This window comes from Emys orbicularis, chromosome 7, assembly GCF_028017835.1.
Source record: "Emys orbicularis isolate rEmyOrb1 chromosome 7, rEmyOrb1.hap1, whole genome shotgun sequence".
Taxonomy (NCBI): Eukaryota; Metazoa; Chordata; order Testudines; family Emydidae; genus Emys; species Emys orbicularis.
The window spans coordinates 6,383,174-6,402,004 of NC_088689.1; the positions used below are offsets into that span (position 1 = coordinate 6,383,174).

Genomic DNA, 18,831 nt, shown 5'->3' on the forward strand with positions numbered 1-18,831 from the left:
TGTTGCCACAGCATCTGGAAGCCTTACAACACTAAGCGATCAATTAAAAATCAACATGGTCTAACAGAATCTTAGCACCAGCTCCTGCTTCTTTGAATGGATATTTGCAGCCGGTTAGGGATTAAACCATATTATAATGGATTAGTCCAGGGATTAAATCAGATTGTAATGGATATTGGGTAGGTTTATTCAGTTTCTATTCTTGGAAATATATTAGGACAAATCTATGGCTGTCTAAGCACTTCATAGTTGCAACGCTTATGCACTATGGCCATTCAGAACTTCAAACAGCAGCAGGGTTAGAATCCATTGCTCCTAAAGCAAAGGTCTGCCACTTGCGCTAACAGAGACTCTTTCTTAGCACTTAGTAGTACGGAAGTACAAAATTAAGCAATTCTCAATCAATCCAGTAGAGGGCAATGTCACACACATACACTCATAGAATCATAGAATCACAGAATATCAGGGTTGGAAGGGACCTCAGGAAGTCATCTAGTCCAACCCCCTGCTCAAAGCAGGACCAATTCCCAACTAAATCATCCCAGCCAGGGCTTTGTCAAGCCTGACCTTAAAAACCTCTAAGGAAGGAGATTCCACCACCTCCCTAGGTAACCCATTCCAGTGCTTCACCACCCTCCGAGTGAAAAAGTTTTTCCTAATATCCAACCTAAACCTCCCCAACTGCAACTTGAGACCACTACTCCTTGTTCTGTCATCAGGTACCACTGAGAACAGTCTAGATCCATCCTCTTTGGAACCCCCTTTCAGGTAGTTGAAAGCAGCTATCAAATCCTCCCTTGTTCATGCGCTACTTTTTCTTTCACTCTCACGATGGAGTTGTTATTATTATGCTCTTCTTCAGAGTTAAGGGATTAGGGAGTTGACAAAGAGGTTCTGTATAATCACAAGGTCCTCAACAGAGCATCCCTGTGTCAATGTGTGTGATTTAACAATGGCAGAAGAGACACTAGCGACCAGATTTTCTTGTGAAAGTCTGGCCCTTATCTGGGTGCCTAAATGGGAGTTGAGCGCTCTTGAAACTCTACCCTGGTGAGTGCTGACCACTTGAAAAATCAGGCTCTGAGCTCTGAAAATCTAGTCTTATGTGAGCTGTGTCTTCTATTTAATGAACCTCACTGGGGCTTGAGCGGTAACTGAGAATGGTTACCAGAGCTGGGAGAATATGCAAAAAAAAAAAAAAAGGGATTTGAGCATTTATTTGAATGAAAACCACAGATTCACCTTGACAGTGTTCACATCCCATTTAATTCATGTCTCACAACATTTGTACAAGGAACATTTTAATCTGCAAGGATGCTCCTAGACGGTGAAGATCTCTTGGATACTTGAGGAAATGCCTTTTCACAAGGTTTTGTATCAGAATCATCTACCTGTCTCAGGTTCTGAACACCTTTCCCTCCTGTTTATGAACGCTTGTCATCAAGTTAGGGAGCAGCTGGGCCCAGATCTTCAAAGGTATTTAGGCACCCAACGCCCATTCATTTCTATGGGAATTAGGTGCCTCAATACCTTTGAGCATCTGGGCCTATGTGACTAAGTCATGGGCCCATGTCAGACCAGTCACGACATGAATAAGGAATAGATTTCATGACTATTTTGTTTAACAATTTGAAATGATGAGCAAGTGTGTAATAAATTAAATCAGAATCCGTTCCTGGATAATTCTCGAACGGGGTAAAAGGGATGATCTCTGTGCTGTAAGCAGCTAACCAAGCTCTAATGGTGGCTTCTGAATGTTCTGTTCGTAGTCTCTGGGAGGAAGATGTTTATGTTGACAGAGGTACTTAATTTAGTGCAGAATGCTTAGGAAGCAGAGAGGAAGAAGCAACCATTGGCCCAAAGGAATTTGCAAAATGCCTGATCTGTGTCCCTATTTCAGGGTGTTAGCCCCATTTCCCTTTGCGGTGGTGATGGTTCCCTGCATTCTTCCTTTTCTGTTTGGAGCTAATATGAGTGACACAGTTATTTTCTACCAGAAATGGGAGGAATGGTACTGTGGAGAACAGGAAAATTCACACAACTGTGTGTACCACAAGGAATAGGCTGCTGATATACTACTCACCCACTGCATCTGGAAATGATCGATTGATTTTTTTTTAAGAACTCCTTCTCCTGCTGTAGCATCTTTTGAGATATCACATTTCTCTGTGTGTAGAGAGTGTATAGATATGTGATCCCACAATTACAATGTCCTGTGTGCTTATATATAAATTCCATCTAAGGCACCTATCGCTTTGGTATCTCTCTGCTCCCCCTCACATAAAATGTCAGCCCCTAAACATTTTGGCACTGAGCTTTCAAACCTAATAGAACCCAAACGAAAAATAACATATGAAGGGTTAAAATCCATGTGCATTTTATATAACAACCTGGTATATGGATTGTGCCAGCTCTTTTCCAGACCCAAAGTCCAGAGTTGGTCAGGAGACCAGAGGCCTAGCAGATAGTGATTAGCTAAGAGAAAAGCAGAATAAACAAGATAACATTGCCTTTGCTAAGATATGCTTGGTCAGTAGAAATGCCAGATGTTGAAGCAATAACTGAATAATTATGTTTCATCCAATGTTTCAAACTGAACAAAGAATCCCTGTTCCTATTGTGTTTCTCCTGTAGGGAAACAGTCTTCCCACATATCCAACCTTGAGTTTATGAAAAATTGGCACATGTCAGTATAAGATATGGCATCCTTCCACCTCCCTTCCCAGGGACCAATACCCTGCCTTGAGACACACAGAAGACAATCTGTATTATCATATCCCTTCACTGTTTCTTTGCTTTAACCCCTAGGAATGTACCTGTTGGACAATCAAAGGAGTTGCTCCATTCCTATGGACCCCAAATCAGAATTCAACATATATATATTTTATGCTAATAACATTTTATCAAAGTATTAATTAAATGTGAACTTGCTAACTTGAGACCATGGGCGGAGACATTATGTAACCTGTTAACCATTGGCTAATGTGCTATCTTGTCTTGCCGCAAAACCTATCCCGGGGTGTGGAACTGCCTACCCCATCCCTTTCCCCCGCCCATGGAAAATCTATATATTCTATTGTAATCAATTGACTGACAGTGTTTCTGAGCCTAATAAGCAAGGTGACACTCCGCCAGCGCTGTGTCTAATAAACTCCTATGCTTGACCTCTACATGGTGTGGATTTATGTCCTTCAATATATATATGTTTGGCGAGTTGTTGTTTCCAAGTGCTCTGGCTGACAGCAGGAAGTCTTAATAGGCAGTGGATACAACTGTCAATTTCACCCATCCCTCCTGAGTTTCTCTCTTCACCCCGGTGGCCAGTTCCAGAAGCTAGAGAGTGGCAACAGTGAAATAATCTCATTAGAGTTGCCAGGTTTCCTCTTCGTCCTCAAGTTACATGGCTCCGGCAGAGGAAGTATTGTATTCAGAGAGACGAGGTGGCTCCAACAACACTGCAAACAGGGAAATCCTCAGTCACGGAGCCTTTCCTTCCTTGCTCCCAGTAGAGGCATTTTGCTACCCTGTCCAAGAGGAGTCGCTGTGTTACACAACTGCTAGGAGAATTAGGGAGTCGTGTCGTGTGATTTTAACCAGCAGAGGCACTGGGCAGATTCTCATGGTGTTTGTGTAGGTGTGTGGGTGTGTGGGGAGGTCTGGGGTCGGGGTGTGTCTCTCTCTGTGGTGAGCTCTCTATTAATGCACCACGCTTGGTTTCCTTGGCAGGGAGGCTATACTATTATATATAATATTTTAACATGACTTGCACTGCAGTCCAGCAAACCCTTCTCACGTCCCTTTCCCCTTCCTTGCCCGCGGGTGGCACAGTCCTGCAGCCCCAGGGGCAGGAGCCAGACCTTAATGTGTCTCTTTTTCTATTGCAAAAGTTGATGGTTCTCTCCCTCCACCATCCCCCCGCAGGCCGGAGTAGTTCTCCTGGAAATTGCAAACCAAGAGGGGAAAGCGACCCCCGCCACCCCCAGCTTCAAAGCCTGAGGGTTTGTCTACACTGCAATTAGACACCGGTGGCTGGGCACCGCAGCGTCCAGACCAGTTGCTTGGCTTCCATCCATGTCCCTTTCCTGGGGACCCCCAAATCCACCTCCCCAGATCCTTCTTCCTCCCCAGATTCACCCTCCCCCCATTCCCCTCCTTTCCTCTCAGCCCCTTCCACGCTCCTGGTTGACTCCAGATGGCAGATCATCAGAAGAAAACTGTTGAGTTCTCCTCCATGCGGCGGGACAGCGGCTGCCGGGCGCGCCCCTGCCCGGTGTACGTAGGCAGACAGCGGCGGAATGAGGAATAATCTAGCCCAGGATTAAAAGCGAAGAGGGGTGGCCACATGAAGGCTCCGAGCTGCAGCGGGATGCAGTGATTGCTTACCACAAAACGGATTGACACCGTCCTTGTAAATAAAGAGAAAAGAGGGGATCCGGGAAGAAATCCGGATGGAAAGTGTCCACCTGTCTTTGGAGTCCATCGTTTTCTTAATTGCTCCAAGCGGACCTGGCTTCCGTCCTGGAGACATGGGAATGTGACAATAGTGACCCTCAAATGCGTGTGGCCAACTGAGAAATCCCTCCCTCGGCTTCCCTTCCCACCACACTCACGCAGCAGACCAGCCTGGCCCACCCAACCCTGCAACCTGAGCTGACTTGGGGATGGGGAAACGAAAACCAACCCCCCCAATGACTCACACGTTGCCCAGTTTGCGAGGCTGCTGCCGCAAACCATCGCTTTGAATTTCAGGAGGGAGACACAGAAAGTGGGGGTGTCCTGGCTACGGGGAGATTTTGTCCCCCCTACCCCCGCCCCCCCCGACACAAGTCTAGGGAAATGCGACTATGGGCTTTCTGTTGCTCTTTTTCTCTCTGAACAAGATAATTCCCTTCCCTGCCGCCCCAGTATTTCAGCAGTAACGCTGGCTTATCTTCCCAAAGCTATTTTTGATTTACACAGACACGTCCCTACGTTTGTTTCTTAAGAAATACCGGCTCGCTCTCCCACTGACACCTCAGAAGAGATACTGGGAGGGTGAGCTTCGTGTCCACACAGAGGTGTTTTGGTACGCACCCCTGGGCACACGCAGACACAGATATTTTGTTTCACACTCGATTGTATGTCAGGAGAAATACTTGGGTTGATTTTCCTGTGGCTTTTTCTTACACACACACAGAGGTTTGGAGAAATACTTAACTGGGGTGATCCTCCGGCAGATGTGTTGCGTTATGCCCCCAAGGCATTCTGCTGTATAGTTCTCCATAGGTAGACTGACTGACTCTGTGTGTGTGTGTGTGTGTGTGTGTCTGACACACACACACACACACACACACACACACGGTCTCTCTATGGAAAAAATACTGGGTGATCTTTCTGTAACTATTTTGTGTGTATCGATGGTATAGAGATTGACATGCGTCAGGAGAAATATGGATTGATCGTTCTATAGCTATTTTGTGTTGTGCTGGTACATAGATCCGCTTCGCTCTCTGTCTGCCCCTGTGTCCCTATGTCTGTCTGCGGAGATGTATTGGGTGATCCTTCTATAACATTGTTGGGTGTATATGTGTGTGTACATACAAAATAGCCAAGGAAGGAAATCCCAGCATTTCTCCTGACCTGTGAGTGTATGTGTGTCTGTCACACACACACACACACACACACGCGCGTCAGGAGAACTGCTAGGCGATCCTTCTCTAGCTATTTTATTCCAGGCGTCCCACCAATATTCTGGGTCCCCCCCCGCCCCCATTCCAGTGGAAACGCAGCAGCGTGGTTGGTGAATTGCTTGTATATTTCAGCCGCGGCACTTGGTGAGGGCGCCTCGGCTCCTCCCCCGTGTGGTGTAACCCTCTCACTTGATCAAATCCTTGAACGTGAACAGTTTCACTGAAAAGCACTTTTCAAAAAAAAAAAAAAAAAAAAAAAAAAAAAAATCCCACCAACAGTAAAGAACAGATCCAACTACCGGGGAGAGAGTTGGGGTTTTTTTTTTCTTCCTCCTGGTCACCGTCTCCGAGGCTGAGAAGGGGAAAGAGAGGAGCCTTTACAAATACTACTGCTGCTAACCCAGCCCCCCTCCCCTTAAGAAACCCCCCCAAACTCCCCAACTCCGTCGGCCAGGCATGGAGAGGGGGACTGGCTGGTACCCAGCCTGCTCCATCGCTCTGCTCGCCTGGACATGGCTTTTGCTCTCCCCTTGGTGTTTCACCAGCGCTGAAATAACTTGCAGATCCTGCTCATCTTCATCATCTGCGCCTTCTTCGCCCTCCTCGCGGGCGAAACAGCAGCAGGAGCCGCCGCCGCCGCCGCCGCAGCCTCGGGGACTCTTGCGCTGGCCGGGGAGCAGGGACGTGGGATTCGCCAGGGAAGAAGCCCTGCAGGAGGAGAAGCCCGGCGGAGGATGGGGCGTCGGGGACGAGGACGAAGAGGAGGAGGCGCTGGTTGTGGTGCTGGAAGAGGATCGGGGCTGGGGAAGGGTCCAGCCGGCTGCGGGAGCGGTGGAGGGGACGTGGGGCGCTGGGGAAGCTCACAGGAGCGGGGCGAAGGGGGATGGCTGGGCTGGGGAGGCGCACGGGAAGTCTCCGTCTAGACAGCGCTTGGGGATGGCGAAGGGGAGCGGAGCAGCAGCCGCCCATGGCCTGGAGGAGATGCTGCTGCCGCCCGGAGATGCCCAGGAGGCAGGCGGCTCGGTGGGCAAAGTGACTAGCTCCCACCCCCTGCTGCCCAGGGCGAGGAGGAGCAGCGGGGCCCCTGGCCAGGGCCAGGCAGGAGGGGGCAGCCCTTGGACGGACGGACAGAAAGTGACCCGGACTCAAGCCAAAGGCTCCAAAGAGGAAGGGAAAGTGACCAAGATGCGCGGAGGCGAGGAGCTGAAACTGACCAGCACCACTTTCGCCCTGACCGGGGACTCGGCCCACAACCAAGCCATGGTGCACTGGTCCGGGCACAACAGCAGCGTGAGTACTGGTGGCCTCGGGAGCGAGGCGGTGCTGGGGAGGGGAATGGGTGCGTGTGCACAGCGCTCGGATAATCCGGCTTTGCTCCGGTTACCGGGGTTCGGGCGCGTTCCGGGGAGTTTGTCTAATAAGGCTGCTGCCTCTTTCGCACAAGAGGGTGGGGAGAAAAGAGAGAAACCCAGTGTTCGTCCTGTATAGACAGCACGAAGAACACCGAATCTGAGCTCTGGGAAGTTAGACCGGAGGGTTTGTTTGAACCCAATTTCCCTCCCCTCTCCATAGGGAGGAGAGAGAGACGCCTCCTTGCTTGGCTTCCCCTGCATCTGTCCAATTGATTCTACTTCTGCTGTTTCTCTTTATATATATATAATATGTACCTGGGAATGCTTCAGTGGGTCTGTGCTGGAAAATGAATGATGGGCAGGGGGGAAAAAAGAAAAAGCCTTTGAGGTTGTGTGCTCTGCCTGTGAGAGGCAAAGCCGCTCGTATTCATTCATTCCGCAGTAAAAACACACGCTGCTTAATGGGTTTGAAAGAGGAGCAAAGAAGGTGAAGCGCAATAAAAAAAATCAATTGCATATAATGCCTTTCCCCCTAAGTCAATAAATGACCAATTTAAAAATTAGTGGAGGCATCACACCAGTGAAAGTTTGTGCTGGAGACTTGCTGGGCCCGGTTTGTGTCAAAAGGGGGCGCTCTTGAAAAGCATTTGTGTCCAGCGTCTGTCTGCTGAAGAGAGCGGTGAAAGGAACATTGTTATGTTAGCAACTGCTACCCTATCTAGCTCCATGCTTTATAATACTCCCAGGACAGCCATAAGGGAATTTCAATTTTATTTTAACCTGATATAAGACATACTATTTCCACTGCGCCATAAAGCCTGAAAGCAGGCATAATTTAAAGGGTTCAAGAAACCCTTATATAGGGTGACAATGTGCCCATTATTCTGATTATTACAGCTAGTCACTACCTTGAAAATACCTCTTTTACTGTTTTGCCTATATTGGAAATGTGCACAAGGCAATTAGAAGTATAAAGTGGAATGTCCAGATCTGAAAATGATATTACACCTGGGGTTGAATGATCATATGGGGCCTGCCTATCTAGGCAGTGTACAATTCAGCCATCTCTCTATGCTTTTCTGAATGGAAGTTTTATCTCATTGTTATTTATTTTTACTGACCTAATCATGCTGACAGCTATCTAGATGTTACCTAGATTTATTCCGTTTTTAAAGGTAGCTGTGTTTGCTAGACATGAATTCCACAAGCACTTAAGATGAAAATGAACATTCATTGAAAGCTGCATATGGTATATTTTAGCATTACATTGTCTGTAGGTTTCTTTAAAAATGTAAGGAGGAATGTAGTGAAAAAAACCAGCCTATAAGCCCCGTTTCTTGTTTTCATTTCAGTGCTGAATGAAGGAGGCTCGGCAAAAGGAGCTAGCGTATGGATTCCTAATAGTTATTTGTAATTCGTATTAAACTAGCAAAGGGGACTCATTCTCCAGGCACTTTGGAAATAAAGGTTTTTTCAAGGTGCATTTCAGAAAGGGATTTTAAAAATCTCCTTTGCTTAGATCTTTCTTTTGTAGAAATGTGTCATTTAAATAAGCAGCTTTATTTATGTTTTAACTTCAGGTCACCGACAAGGCTAATAAATTAAAGACTGTCAGATTGTTCAGGGCTTTTCACTAAGGTTTTGCCTCTGTCATGACACTGCACATGGAAACCTTTTGGCTACTTTTGTGGCTGTATTTACTGAAGGGAGTAACTGAGTGGTCTTTGTGGGAGTGACAAGCAAACATGCTAATAAATAATAGTGTTCTCGCTCCATGGTTTGTCAAATGGGAGGTTTGGTACTTAGAGACTCAGTTTTCTTTACTGTCCCTTTTGGAGAATACACACTGTAGTTTGTCATTCATTATTATTTGTTTTTTAAGGCAGTGTATTGTGCGAGTCTATGGGGAAAGTTAAATGCTTGAACTTGACGCTGTATGGAGGTACTTTCATGTATTATCAGGGAGAGGCAGATGCAGTCCTGCGTTTACCCAATTTTCCAGTTGGGTTGAATCTGGTACAAGGAGGTCAAGCAATTTGCCCACGGTCACACAATGAACCAGTGGTTTGGCTGAGATTAGGGCTAAGGGTTATGATATCTCTGACCACCAAGACTACAATGCTGCCTAACCTAAAACCGGGAATCACGTATTTTCTTAACTGGCAGTAGAAGTAGAGCTGCAGGAAAGGAAATTAGAAATACATGGAGGATATTAACTCATGTCCCGGCATTATACTGGAAGTCTTGGGGCAGTGAGGAGGGCATATCTGTATGATTCAGTTCTCAGTCTACCAAAGCAATGAGTAGGGAAGTGGGATATACTTCCCCCATCTTGTTCTCCTTTGCATTGATTGAAAGTCTGATCTCTCTTGCCTAGGATAGTGGGCTTTTTTTAAACTATCAGTAAATATTTGTTTAGTGAAACAGCAAATTTCCAAGCAAACACTTGTGGTGGGAGGTTCTTAAAACCCTGATTGATTTTCAGAGGAAAAAAGAAAAGACTGTAATAAAAAAGATCAGGATGTTGGTTGGGAATATAAATGAATCTCAATCCCCTTCTCAAAAGAGAGACCTGCCCATTCAATGCATTGTGTTACTCAGGATTTTGATAATCCACTTCATATTTAAAAAAAAAAGAGAGAGAATTTCAGTTTCACTGAAAAAAATCAAACTCCCAAGAGTCAAACTTTTGCTGTCTGTGTTTACGCATAGGAAGGGTGGCCTTGAGATAGAAGCAAAGGGCTGGGAGTCAGGAGAGCTGGGTTTTGTTCTTGCCCCTGCCTCGTGTGACCTTAGACGGGATTATTAACCTTTCTCTGACTCATCTTCCCGGGTCATGCTACTTACCTCCCCACAAAAGGGTGTTGTGGAGCAGAATTCATTTCTGTTTATCAAACACAGAGATCCTCTGATGGCAATTGCTGTGGAAATGCAAAATATTATTGATGCAAGGGGGGGTTGCAGACTCTCTATGCACATCCATTCAGAGTGGCTTGGCGTGACATAAGCGACTGAACTTGAAAAAGGGAGGATTTTACATTGGACATAAGGCAGACGTTTCTATCGGTAAATTGGGTTACCCTAGAGAACAATTTATTGAGAGAGGTTACTGAGGCTGCCTCACTGTAGGGATGAATAATGCAGCTGTAGACCAGAAGAAAAGGCTCATTGGAAAGGCTTTTGGAAACTCAGGAGAAATTTTGCTAAAATCTGTTGGGATCGTTTTTGGAAAATCCACAGGCTTTTTATTTTAAAGCAAATCCGCTGGGAACATGCACAGGACACAAATATGCTGTTAGTTGAGTATTTGTATCCTTTAAACTTGTTATGTCACCCAATCTTTTCTCTCTCTTTTTTTTTTAACTATTCTACATCTGCCTGAGAGTTTTCATTGCTCCAGACAGTTTCCACTGCCCACAAACTTCCTCCTACCTGTGGAAATCACTTTATCTGCTGGATTTTTCTAACTTTCCTTGCCCCACCCAGAGTTCTATCCTGGGGAGCTAAACTATTCCATAGAAAGTTTGATGATTTGAGTCTTTAAACCTTGCCACCTTGGTTCTATAGAAGAGCCTTTCAGATGAATCCAACCAGCCATGCTGGATAAAATAAACCTCAGTGGATGTCTCTCCTTAAATTATCACAATTGAAATAGTTGCTGGGACTTCCCCCACTAGGTTTCAGAGTTAACGCCTACTTTGAGATGAATGTGGCAGTTTACACCTCCTTTAGAGTTACTCTTTCATTCTGTTTGCAGACTGACAAAGACTGCACTGCAGTGGTTCATGTTCAGAAGGGGTTTTCTTCATAAACAGAAGAATTGGAAACTTAATATTTTAAAGTATTTTTTTTTCAGAAAACATTACAAATATCAATTATCCATAGAGAGACCCAGACTTCATGCTATAGCACAAAATATAGCTGTGCTTACTGGTAGCAGGCCCTGTTTTGGGGGTTAGTGTAGCGGAAACTACTGCAAGGGATTGGAGTAAATGGTCCAGAAGTCCTTTTAATTCTTTATCTTCTCTGGCTCATGTAGAGGCAAGTTCCACACAAAGATCTGGAGGCAGGGGGAGAACAGACCCCTTTGGATCATGTGGATACACAGAAGCACCAGAATTCTTTCCCTCTCCTTGTGCAAATGAGGCCTCTTGCTCAATGGGCTGATAAATGACCCCAGCGAATGGAAAGTGGTATAAGAACTTGCATTGCTGTCAGCCCTTAGTCGGGAGTGACTCTAACAAATGCCTTTGGCAATAATCTGATGAGATCGCCAAGCTGCTAACATACAAATTGTTTGTCATCGAGATATTGCTCACCTTCACAATGGTGAATTACAAGCGGGGGAGCTGTAATATGTGCCAGGTGGCTTTTAATTAAGGTGCCTAACAATGCATTATGTGGTGGGGAGAACACGAGAGGGAATTATTTATAATTCCAAATGGATAGCTCTGTTGAGAAAGGATTTTTAGTCAGGAAACGCAGGCGTTGGCTGGCAAGCATGCATGACTGCTGGAGTGCTCCATTCTAAAATATTTACTTCTAACATGCAAGATAGTGACGGAGTGACCAGATTAATTGTATTGCACTTGGGAGATATTTTAATTGCTGTGCTAACCAGACTTGTTTTCCAAATAGTTTTTGGCTATAGATGGTAGTCTCATCACCACTGGAATCAGCTTCCGTGTCACAATATCTTAATGCATTTCCCTTCTCTACCATGCCTAATCATGAAGTCTGGCACTAAAATCATTCTCTGGGACGTTGCCAGAAAAAAATAAGTTTTCAATTAATATTTGGGGGGGGGGGGGAGAAATAAAAATGGAATGCTGACACGGTGAGGTTTTTGAGGTTTGTGTTGTGTTGCCAGGGCATGAGAAAAGAGCCTGAGGATACTTCCTTCCAATTACTGATCTCCAGGCTGGTTTCATTGAAAAATTGGATTGATATCTCATGGAAAGAAACTTTAAGAGGTTTGCTGCTGCATGCCTTATGTGCTGCCTCTAAACCTGTTCAAGACTGCAGATACTCTTGCCCCACAACCCTGCTTAAAGTCACAGGCCACAGCTGCTATCACCGCCCGTGATTGAAGAGTGAACCGGTCATTTTCAGTTTTCTGGTTGCAGTCAGTTTCAGGGTATAGCCCAAAAGTTTTGGGTGCACAAGGAATGTAGGATGGGGACTATGGTTTGTACCCAAGATTTTGCAGTGATTTAAATGGAAACCAAACCAACTGTGTGTTTAAGGAGAAGAGTCATCTACTTGCAAGAAAAGATGACTTGGAAGTTGGTTTAAATTGGGTAGAGAATGGATGGTAGGCAGGGGAGTTCTCTCAAGCCAGTGAGGTGGAGATAGGTATGTCCTGTATTCTAGGCAACAGGAAAATAAACCAGATCAAGTGACCAGGATTATAAATGGATTAGTAGGTAGAGATTTTGGGTAATAATACAGCAGTAACATCTGGGAAGTGTTGAAGTCTAATGCTTAGAATGCAGCATTAGGAGCAAAGGATCCTGAGTTCTAATCCTGACTCTACCCAGTTACTTATTGTGTGACTTTGAGTAAATTACATGGGACCCAATCTGCCAGTCAGTGGGAGATTTGCAGGATCAGGCCATGTAAGCTCTTTGTGCCTCAGCTGACTCATCTGTAAAATGGGGGATAGAAGTGTCTGTCGTAAAGGGAGGTAGATCTGGATTAGGTTTGGGTTTGAGGCCAAGCTAGAGTTTGGATTCTGGTATGGGGATGGTAAGATGACAAGAAAGTGTGTAAGGATCTTAAACCGATACCAGGCCAGTTCTGGTTTTAGATCTAAGCCCAAGTTGTAGGGGCAGGTTGGGCTCTGGTCAGGTTTAAAATTAATCGGGTTTGGGTTTAAGGATCCAGGTTAGGCCTGCCCTGAGTTGTCAGGATTAGTTAACTCGCAGTGATTTGTGAGTTGGAAAGCAGTATGGGTCAAATCCCGTGACCGTAGAAGATCCACAGTGTGGCAGATGCGGCTCCATTGAAGTCGTTGGAGCTAGGTCAATTTACACCGGCTGAGGATCTGGCCTGGGATATTTCATAGCAGTGGAGCTGAAGGTGAGGGAGGGAACCTGAGGATCATTGAAGGCTATGCAGCTCCTGCGTGCCATGGAGCCGAGTTCTGCAGCGGCTTTCTCTGCAGGGGTTCCTGGGTGGGCAGGGAAAGGGGACACATGGCCAGTGGGTTTGTGAACTTTCCAGATCTACTGGATTGCAACTCCACAGATGGGTTGAATGCAAGAGGATGTATCAGTAGTAGTAGCTGCAGTCAAATTGTACCGGTGTTCTGTGCTCTATATTGGGGGTGGGGAAAGATTCGATTCCCTTCCAAGCACAGCACTTGCCTTTAACTTTAGCTTTGCTTGAGAGATGAGAATTTGGCCCTACGTTATTAATTCCTTAGAGCCCCGATCCTGCGAGTGCTGAGTGTGCTCAACTCCCATGTCAGGTAACCAGCTGACGTACAGCACCATAAGGGTGTATGGCATTCTCCCGTTTTACTCCTCTTCCCTGCCCAGGATCTCTCTTCCAATATGTCCCCATCCCACCAGAGCTGACTCTGACTTTCACAAAGTCCAAATCGCCACTCGAGGTCCAAAATTGACAGCTGGCTCAGCATCATCTGGCATAGCTTCCCTGTCGCTGACACAGATCAACCAAATAACAATTGGATGCCTCAGAGAGATGATTTTAATAAAAAGAAAATCCCCTCACAGTAGTTAGATTTTGTTTTGCTTTATGGCTTTAGTCTTGCAAAACCAAACAGTGCAATTGAGAAGAAAAACACATACAAAGAACCTGTACAAAGAGGATATGATTATATAAATGTGATTTTAAAATAATCCTTGTCCATGTTATAACAGTACCCTATACTATTTTACTTGTCATGATTTTATCTGATTGTTTACTTTTTCAGCTTGGATGTTAAAACTAGCCTGGTCAGTCTCACTTTTAGTTTATAGTCCCTTTCACTTTCTGGTTCTCCTGCAGTGTCACAATGGGGTCGTGGGTGGGATCATAGCATGTCAGGGCCCTGTTTTAACATTTGAGTTTAAAGGTTTGATAGCGTCCCTTTAATAAAATACTGAACCACACTTTACCTTAAAGCACTAGTCTACTAGGGAATAATGAAATTATAGTGGCTTGATCAGAGAACTGGGAACCAGGTCTAGCTGGGATCCAATGCAGGCACTGACTTTGAATCTGGGATTTTCTAAACTATTCCAGGGATATAAGTACCCAAATCCTAACTCCCTTAGGTTCTTTTGAAAATCCCAGCCTTTTTTTCTGCTTCAGTTTCCCCATCTAGAAAAAGGGGATATTAATATTACATTCAGGGATAATGTGAGGATTAATTAATTGGCTAATGTTTGTAACACAGGTCCAAAGGGCGCTGTGGGTGCTAAATATCATTATGATGAATAGTTCACACTACAGTTAGGGGCAATTCCCAGTTTAATAGGCCGACAAACTGCCAGAATACAAAGGAAATCAAGAAAGGCGGAAGTTAAATAATTGCAGCATTGTAATTGTTTATTCTAAAACGGCTGAGGACATGATACTTCTCCCATTGAAATCAATGGGAGCATGATCCCGGTCAGTAACATCCAAAGATTGTTGTGGGTGTTTTCTCCTTTATCCCTTGATATGAAACAGAAACACCAGCCGGACAGATCTGAAAAGCATCACGGGACCTCGTTGCCCAAAATAGCAGTGCTCTTAATTAGCTCTGACATGACCCCATATAACCTCGGGGCAAAAGCTTTGGAAATGAGAGCTCTCGGGTTCTGCAGATTGAAAGCACATCCAGTGCAGAGTCTAACACTAGAGGGAGTGTGGACGTTTAATAAAATACAGTGAAATGCTGCACAAATGGGGAGGGGGACATAGGGGGCTGTAAAATACATTATGGACGATGGATGTTGCTAAAATATTAATAGTGGAAATTCACTTGGCATCGTTGACTCAGTGCAACTCCAGCTGTAAGAGGTTTCCTTTACACAGGGAGGTGAATAGTCTTAGCACACGCCATAATCGAATGCTTTGTGCTCCCATCTCGGACCTGTTTTGCTGTTGCTTCTGCTCTCTTTTCCCCTTTGGTTTCTCTTTAATTACTGCCAGTGCCTGAAGATAGGATCTTGGTTGCTTGGGAGGCTCATCTGCTGCTGCTGACCACAACCCTCACCTCCAGCCTGAACCCTCTGCCTGCAAAATCCTTAGCATCTCCACAGCAGCTGCCTGTGATTGGATTGGAAAAGGGATGCGGTTAACTCTTGGAGCACTGGAGGCAAATCTCCAGTCCTAGACTGGGGCAGTGAAGACAGCTCATCGTCACGCCTTAGTCCTTTCATGCCAGCCTGTAACCCTCCTCCCCCTGCTATCAATCAAGTGAGGACCCTCAGACCCACATACTCTCCTGGCTCCCCGAAATGTACTCCTTTGTCTCTTCCCGCAGGCAGAAAGATACTTAACCTTCACCCTTGCTTCTTTGCAGAGTGTCACTGCTGGCCACTTCCTCTTCACTTCCCATCATCACTCCTGGTCTAGCCCCTCTTCTGTGCAAGTGTGACCCACTGGTGAGTGTGTGTTATAGGTCAGCCTCTGTGCCTGGTCCACACAGCCTAGGAGTCAGGGGACTTCAGCTCACGCTGTAGCTCCTCATGTGTTTAGCTCTGGAGGACTCTGGTTCAATCCCCAGTGTGCTGGCCAAGATGGGGTTGTCACACAAGCCTCTCTCCTGTCTGTAGCATCCGCTCCCTCTCTCCTCCCCTTCCCTCTGAGGCAGGTCGACGCTGGCAGCGGCATGTCGAGGACGGATGCTGCCCGCCCCCCCAGCACGGGTAGAAATAGCAGCGTAGATGGTGAGGCACTGCGTAGGTTCATAGGATATGTACTGTGACAGACCCAGACCAGTGGGGTACAGGAGTCTGGTAGAGGGCAAATATACTGGTCACTGGATGAGTAGTTTTCTGTTCCCTGAGTGACCAGAGCAGGGGCTGCACTAGAGTAATCAGGAACCTGCTAGAACCAGTTAAGGCAGGCAGGCTAATTAGGACACCTGGAGCCAATTAAGAAGAAGCTTCTAGAATCAATTAAGGCAGGCTAATCAGGGCACCTGGGTTTTAAAAGGAGCTCACTTCAGTTTGTGGGGGGAGTGTGAGGAGCTGGGAGCAAGAGGTGCAAGGAGCTGAGAGTGAGAGGGTGTGCTGCTGGAGGACTGAGGAGCACAAGCGTTATCAGACACCAGGAGGAAGGTCCTGTGGTGAGACTAAGGAAGGTGTTTGGAGGAGGCCATGGGGAAGTAGCCCAGGGAGTTGTAGCTGTCATGCAGCTGTTACAGGAGGCACTATAGACAGCTGCAGTCCACAGGGCCCTGGGCTGGAACCCGGAGTAGAGGGCAGGCCCGGGTTCCCCCCAAACCTCCCAATTGACCTGGACTGTGGGTTCTCCCAGAGGGGAAGGTCTCTGGGCTGTTCCCCAACCCACATGGTGAATCTCTGAGGCAAGAAAATCCGCCAGTAAGCTCAGGACCCACCAAGATAAAGGAGGAACTTTGTCACAGTACCTTACCCGGCTCTCTATGCACCCAAGCGGTGCATCTCCCAGCCACACCGCTATTTTTAGCGGTGTAACGTCCTGCTGCCGGAGCCTTTCACCACCATGGGGAGAGACCCCAGCTGCTCCTGCTGCCAGAACCTTTCCCTGCTGTCTTTCCCTGCCACGTGCAATTACCCGCAGCAGTGTGGACACAGCCGGCCTTTTGCTGTGGCATGTAGCTACACATCCCCTACATGCCATTGCCAGTGTAGACAAGGCCAGGGTGGGGGTTGGGATGGGATGTAAGACTGGAGTTAATCACATCCACTTAAAACTGCAGAGGGAATCCAGGTAGGCAGAAGCTCATTACCCCATTGTAATTCAACCAGGGGAATAATGCCACTAACTCAGGCTGGCCTTGTGGTTAAAACCCTGGTGGGGGCATTGGGAGATCTGGCTTCAATTCTAATCTCTTGGTGGCTCAGCTCCCCCTCTGTAAAATGATGAAAATTCCCTCCCTTACAGGGCTGTTATCAGACTGAAATGAATTCGTTTCATATTGTTTGTAAAGCAACGTGAGCGTGTCAGCTGGAAGGGGCTGTATGAATCTAAAGCATTTTTGTGTTACTCTTGGAAACAGTGCGGCACGATCACTAATGCTCCTAAACGGTGGAGCCCTTGGAACATCTCTTGGCCTAAGGGAAAAGAAAGCGATGGGTGGAACTGACCACTTGACATGAGCTGTGTCTGAAGGCAGGATCCAGCAGGGCTTTAAGCAAGAGCGAAAGCACTGAGGAGCCGTCGTCATTTGCACCCATCCTTGCCACATGCACCAAAGGGGTTTTTATGGGGCTCCTTGAACGCAAAGGAACCCTTCACAAAGGGTGCTTCTATTGCAGGGGTGAGGTCCCTTTGAACCAGTGCCTGGTTGGTCTTGGCTGCCAGTCCAGCACTTTAGAGGTGATGTAAAATACTGTAGTAATAAAATTTAGCTCTTGTATGGCCCTTTTCATCCTCAGATCTCAAAACTCTTTACAGACGAAAGCCAGTAGCATTTCCCCCATTTTACAGATGGGGAAACTGAGTCACACAGTGGCAAAGTGACTTGCCCGAGCCTCACCTAGCGGGCCAATGGCAGAGCCAGCAACAGAACCCAGGTCTCCCACACCAGTTCCTTACCCACTGGCCCTCACTACTTCCTAAAATATATATAGTTTATTCTAATACAGTTTCAAACTCACTCAAGTGTTGAGCTTGTGTTCCACTTACAAGAGATTGCGTGAAAAAGGGAGAAGGAAGGAGGGGAAAACTAGGATGAAAGGTGGAACCAAGAGTGGGCAGAATAAGACTGTACTAGAAAGTTGCACTGCTTCAACTAAAATAACTTAAAGATTGATCTACTTAAATTGGTGCAAACCCCTGACTTAAAACTGATTTAAGTCCATCTGCGTCAGAGGCTGGTATCCTTTCAACTAAACCACTTTTCAAATCAAGTTTGTTAAATGGGTGCAATTTTCTGCGATGGATTGTGCACCCCACCCAAGGCCTGAAGGGGTTAAGGTGGCCAGGTGGGCCAATTAGCTGCCTGGACTGCACCTGGAGGATGAGCCAGGGAGCAAGGACTAATTAGAGATGAGGCGTAGCTGGACAGGAACAGGAGAGGTTTGTATAAAGGTCAGTAGCTGAGAGTAGCTAAGGGCTTCAGAGAATGAGGCTGCAGTCATTCTCAGGATGAGCGAAGACAAAGTAGCCCAGGGATACAGCAATAAGGTTTAGGATGGTGCAGATCTTGGCTCCTGATTAGAGGGTTCCTGAGCTGGAACCTGGAGTAGAGGTCCCACCTGGGTTCCCCTACCAGCTGCTGGTGAAGTTGCACCATTGTGGCAGTGAATGAGAAGACTGCCTGAGACCACTGGTAAAGAAAAACTTTGATACCCCGGAAGGGGAGGAATACAGGACCTGACTGGAGGGCCAAGGCACGAAGCAGGAGCGGTTGAGTTCGGAGAGAGTGACGGAGTTCAACCACAGGAAGAGCTGTTTGCCTGGCAGCGCTAATTCCTAAATGTGGCCAGAAGGTGGTGCCACCCAGTGGTGAGTAAAGCACCCTGTGACCATGGGTGATGCATGAACCCTCCTCCCCCTTCGGCAAGGCTAGCCCCGAGCCCTGCTTCTTCTGCCTCCCCCTTTGCCTGCTGGAGCCCTGAGGCCCCCCCTGCGGCTGGAGGAGCCTGTGCCTGCTGTCCAAAGCA

At 46.6% G+C, this 18,831-nt stretch overlaps 1 protein-coding gene across 1 annotated transcript in view; it reads left to right on the forward strand.

Moving 5' to 3' along the window:
- The first annotated feature begins 6,125 nt into the window (after positions 1 to 6,125).
- The window catches only part of SORCS3 (sortilin related VPS10 domain containing receptor 3), a 469,336-nt gene continuing 456,630 nt past the window's right edge, over positions 6,126 to 18,831 (forward strand). Inside the window, exon 1 of the mRNA XM_065407380.1 lies at positions 6,126 to 6,959. Coding sequence (XP_065263452.1) covers positions 6,126 to 6,959 — 834 coding nt within the window. The remainder of the gene's footprint in view (positions 6,960 to 18,831) is intronic.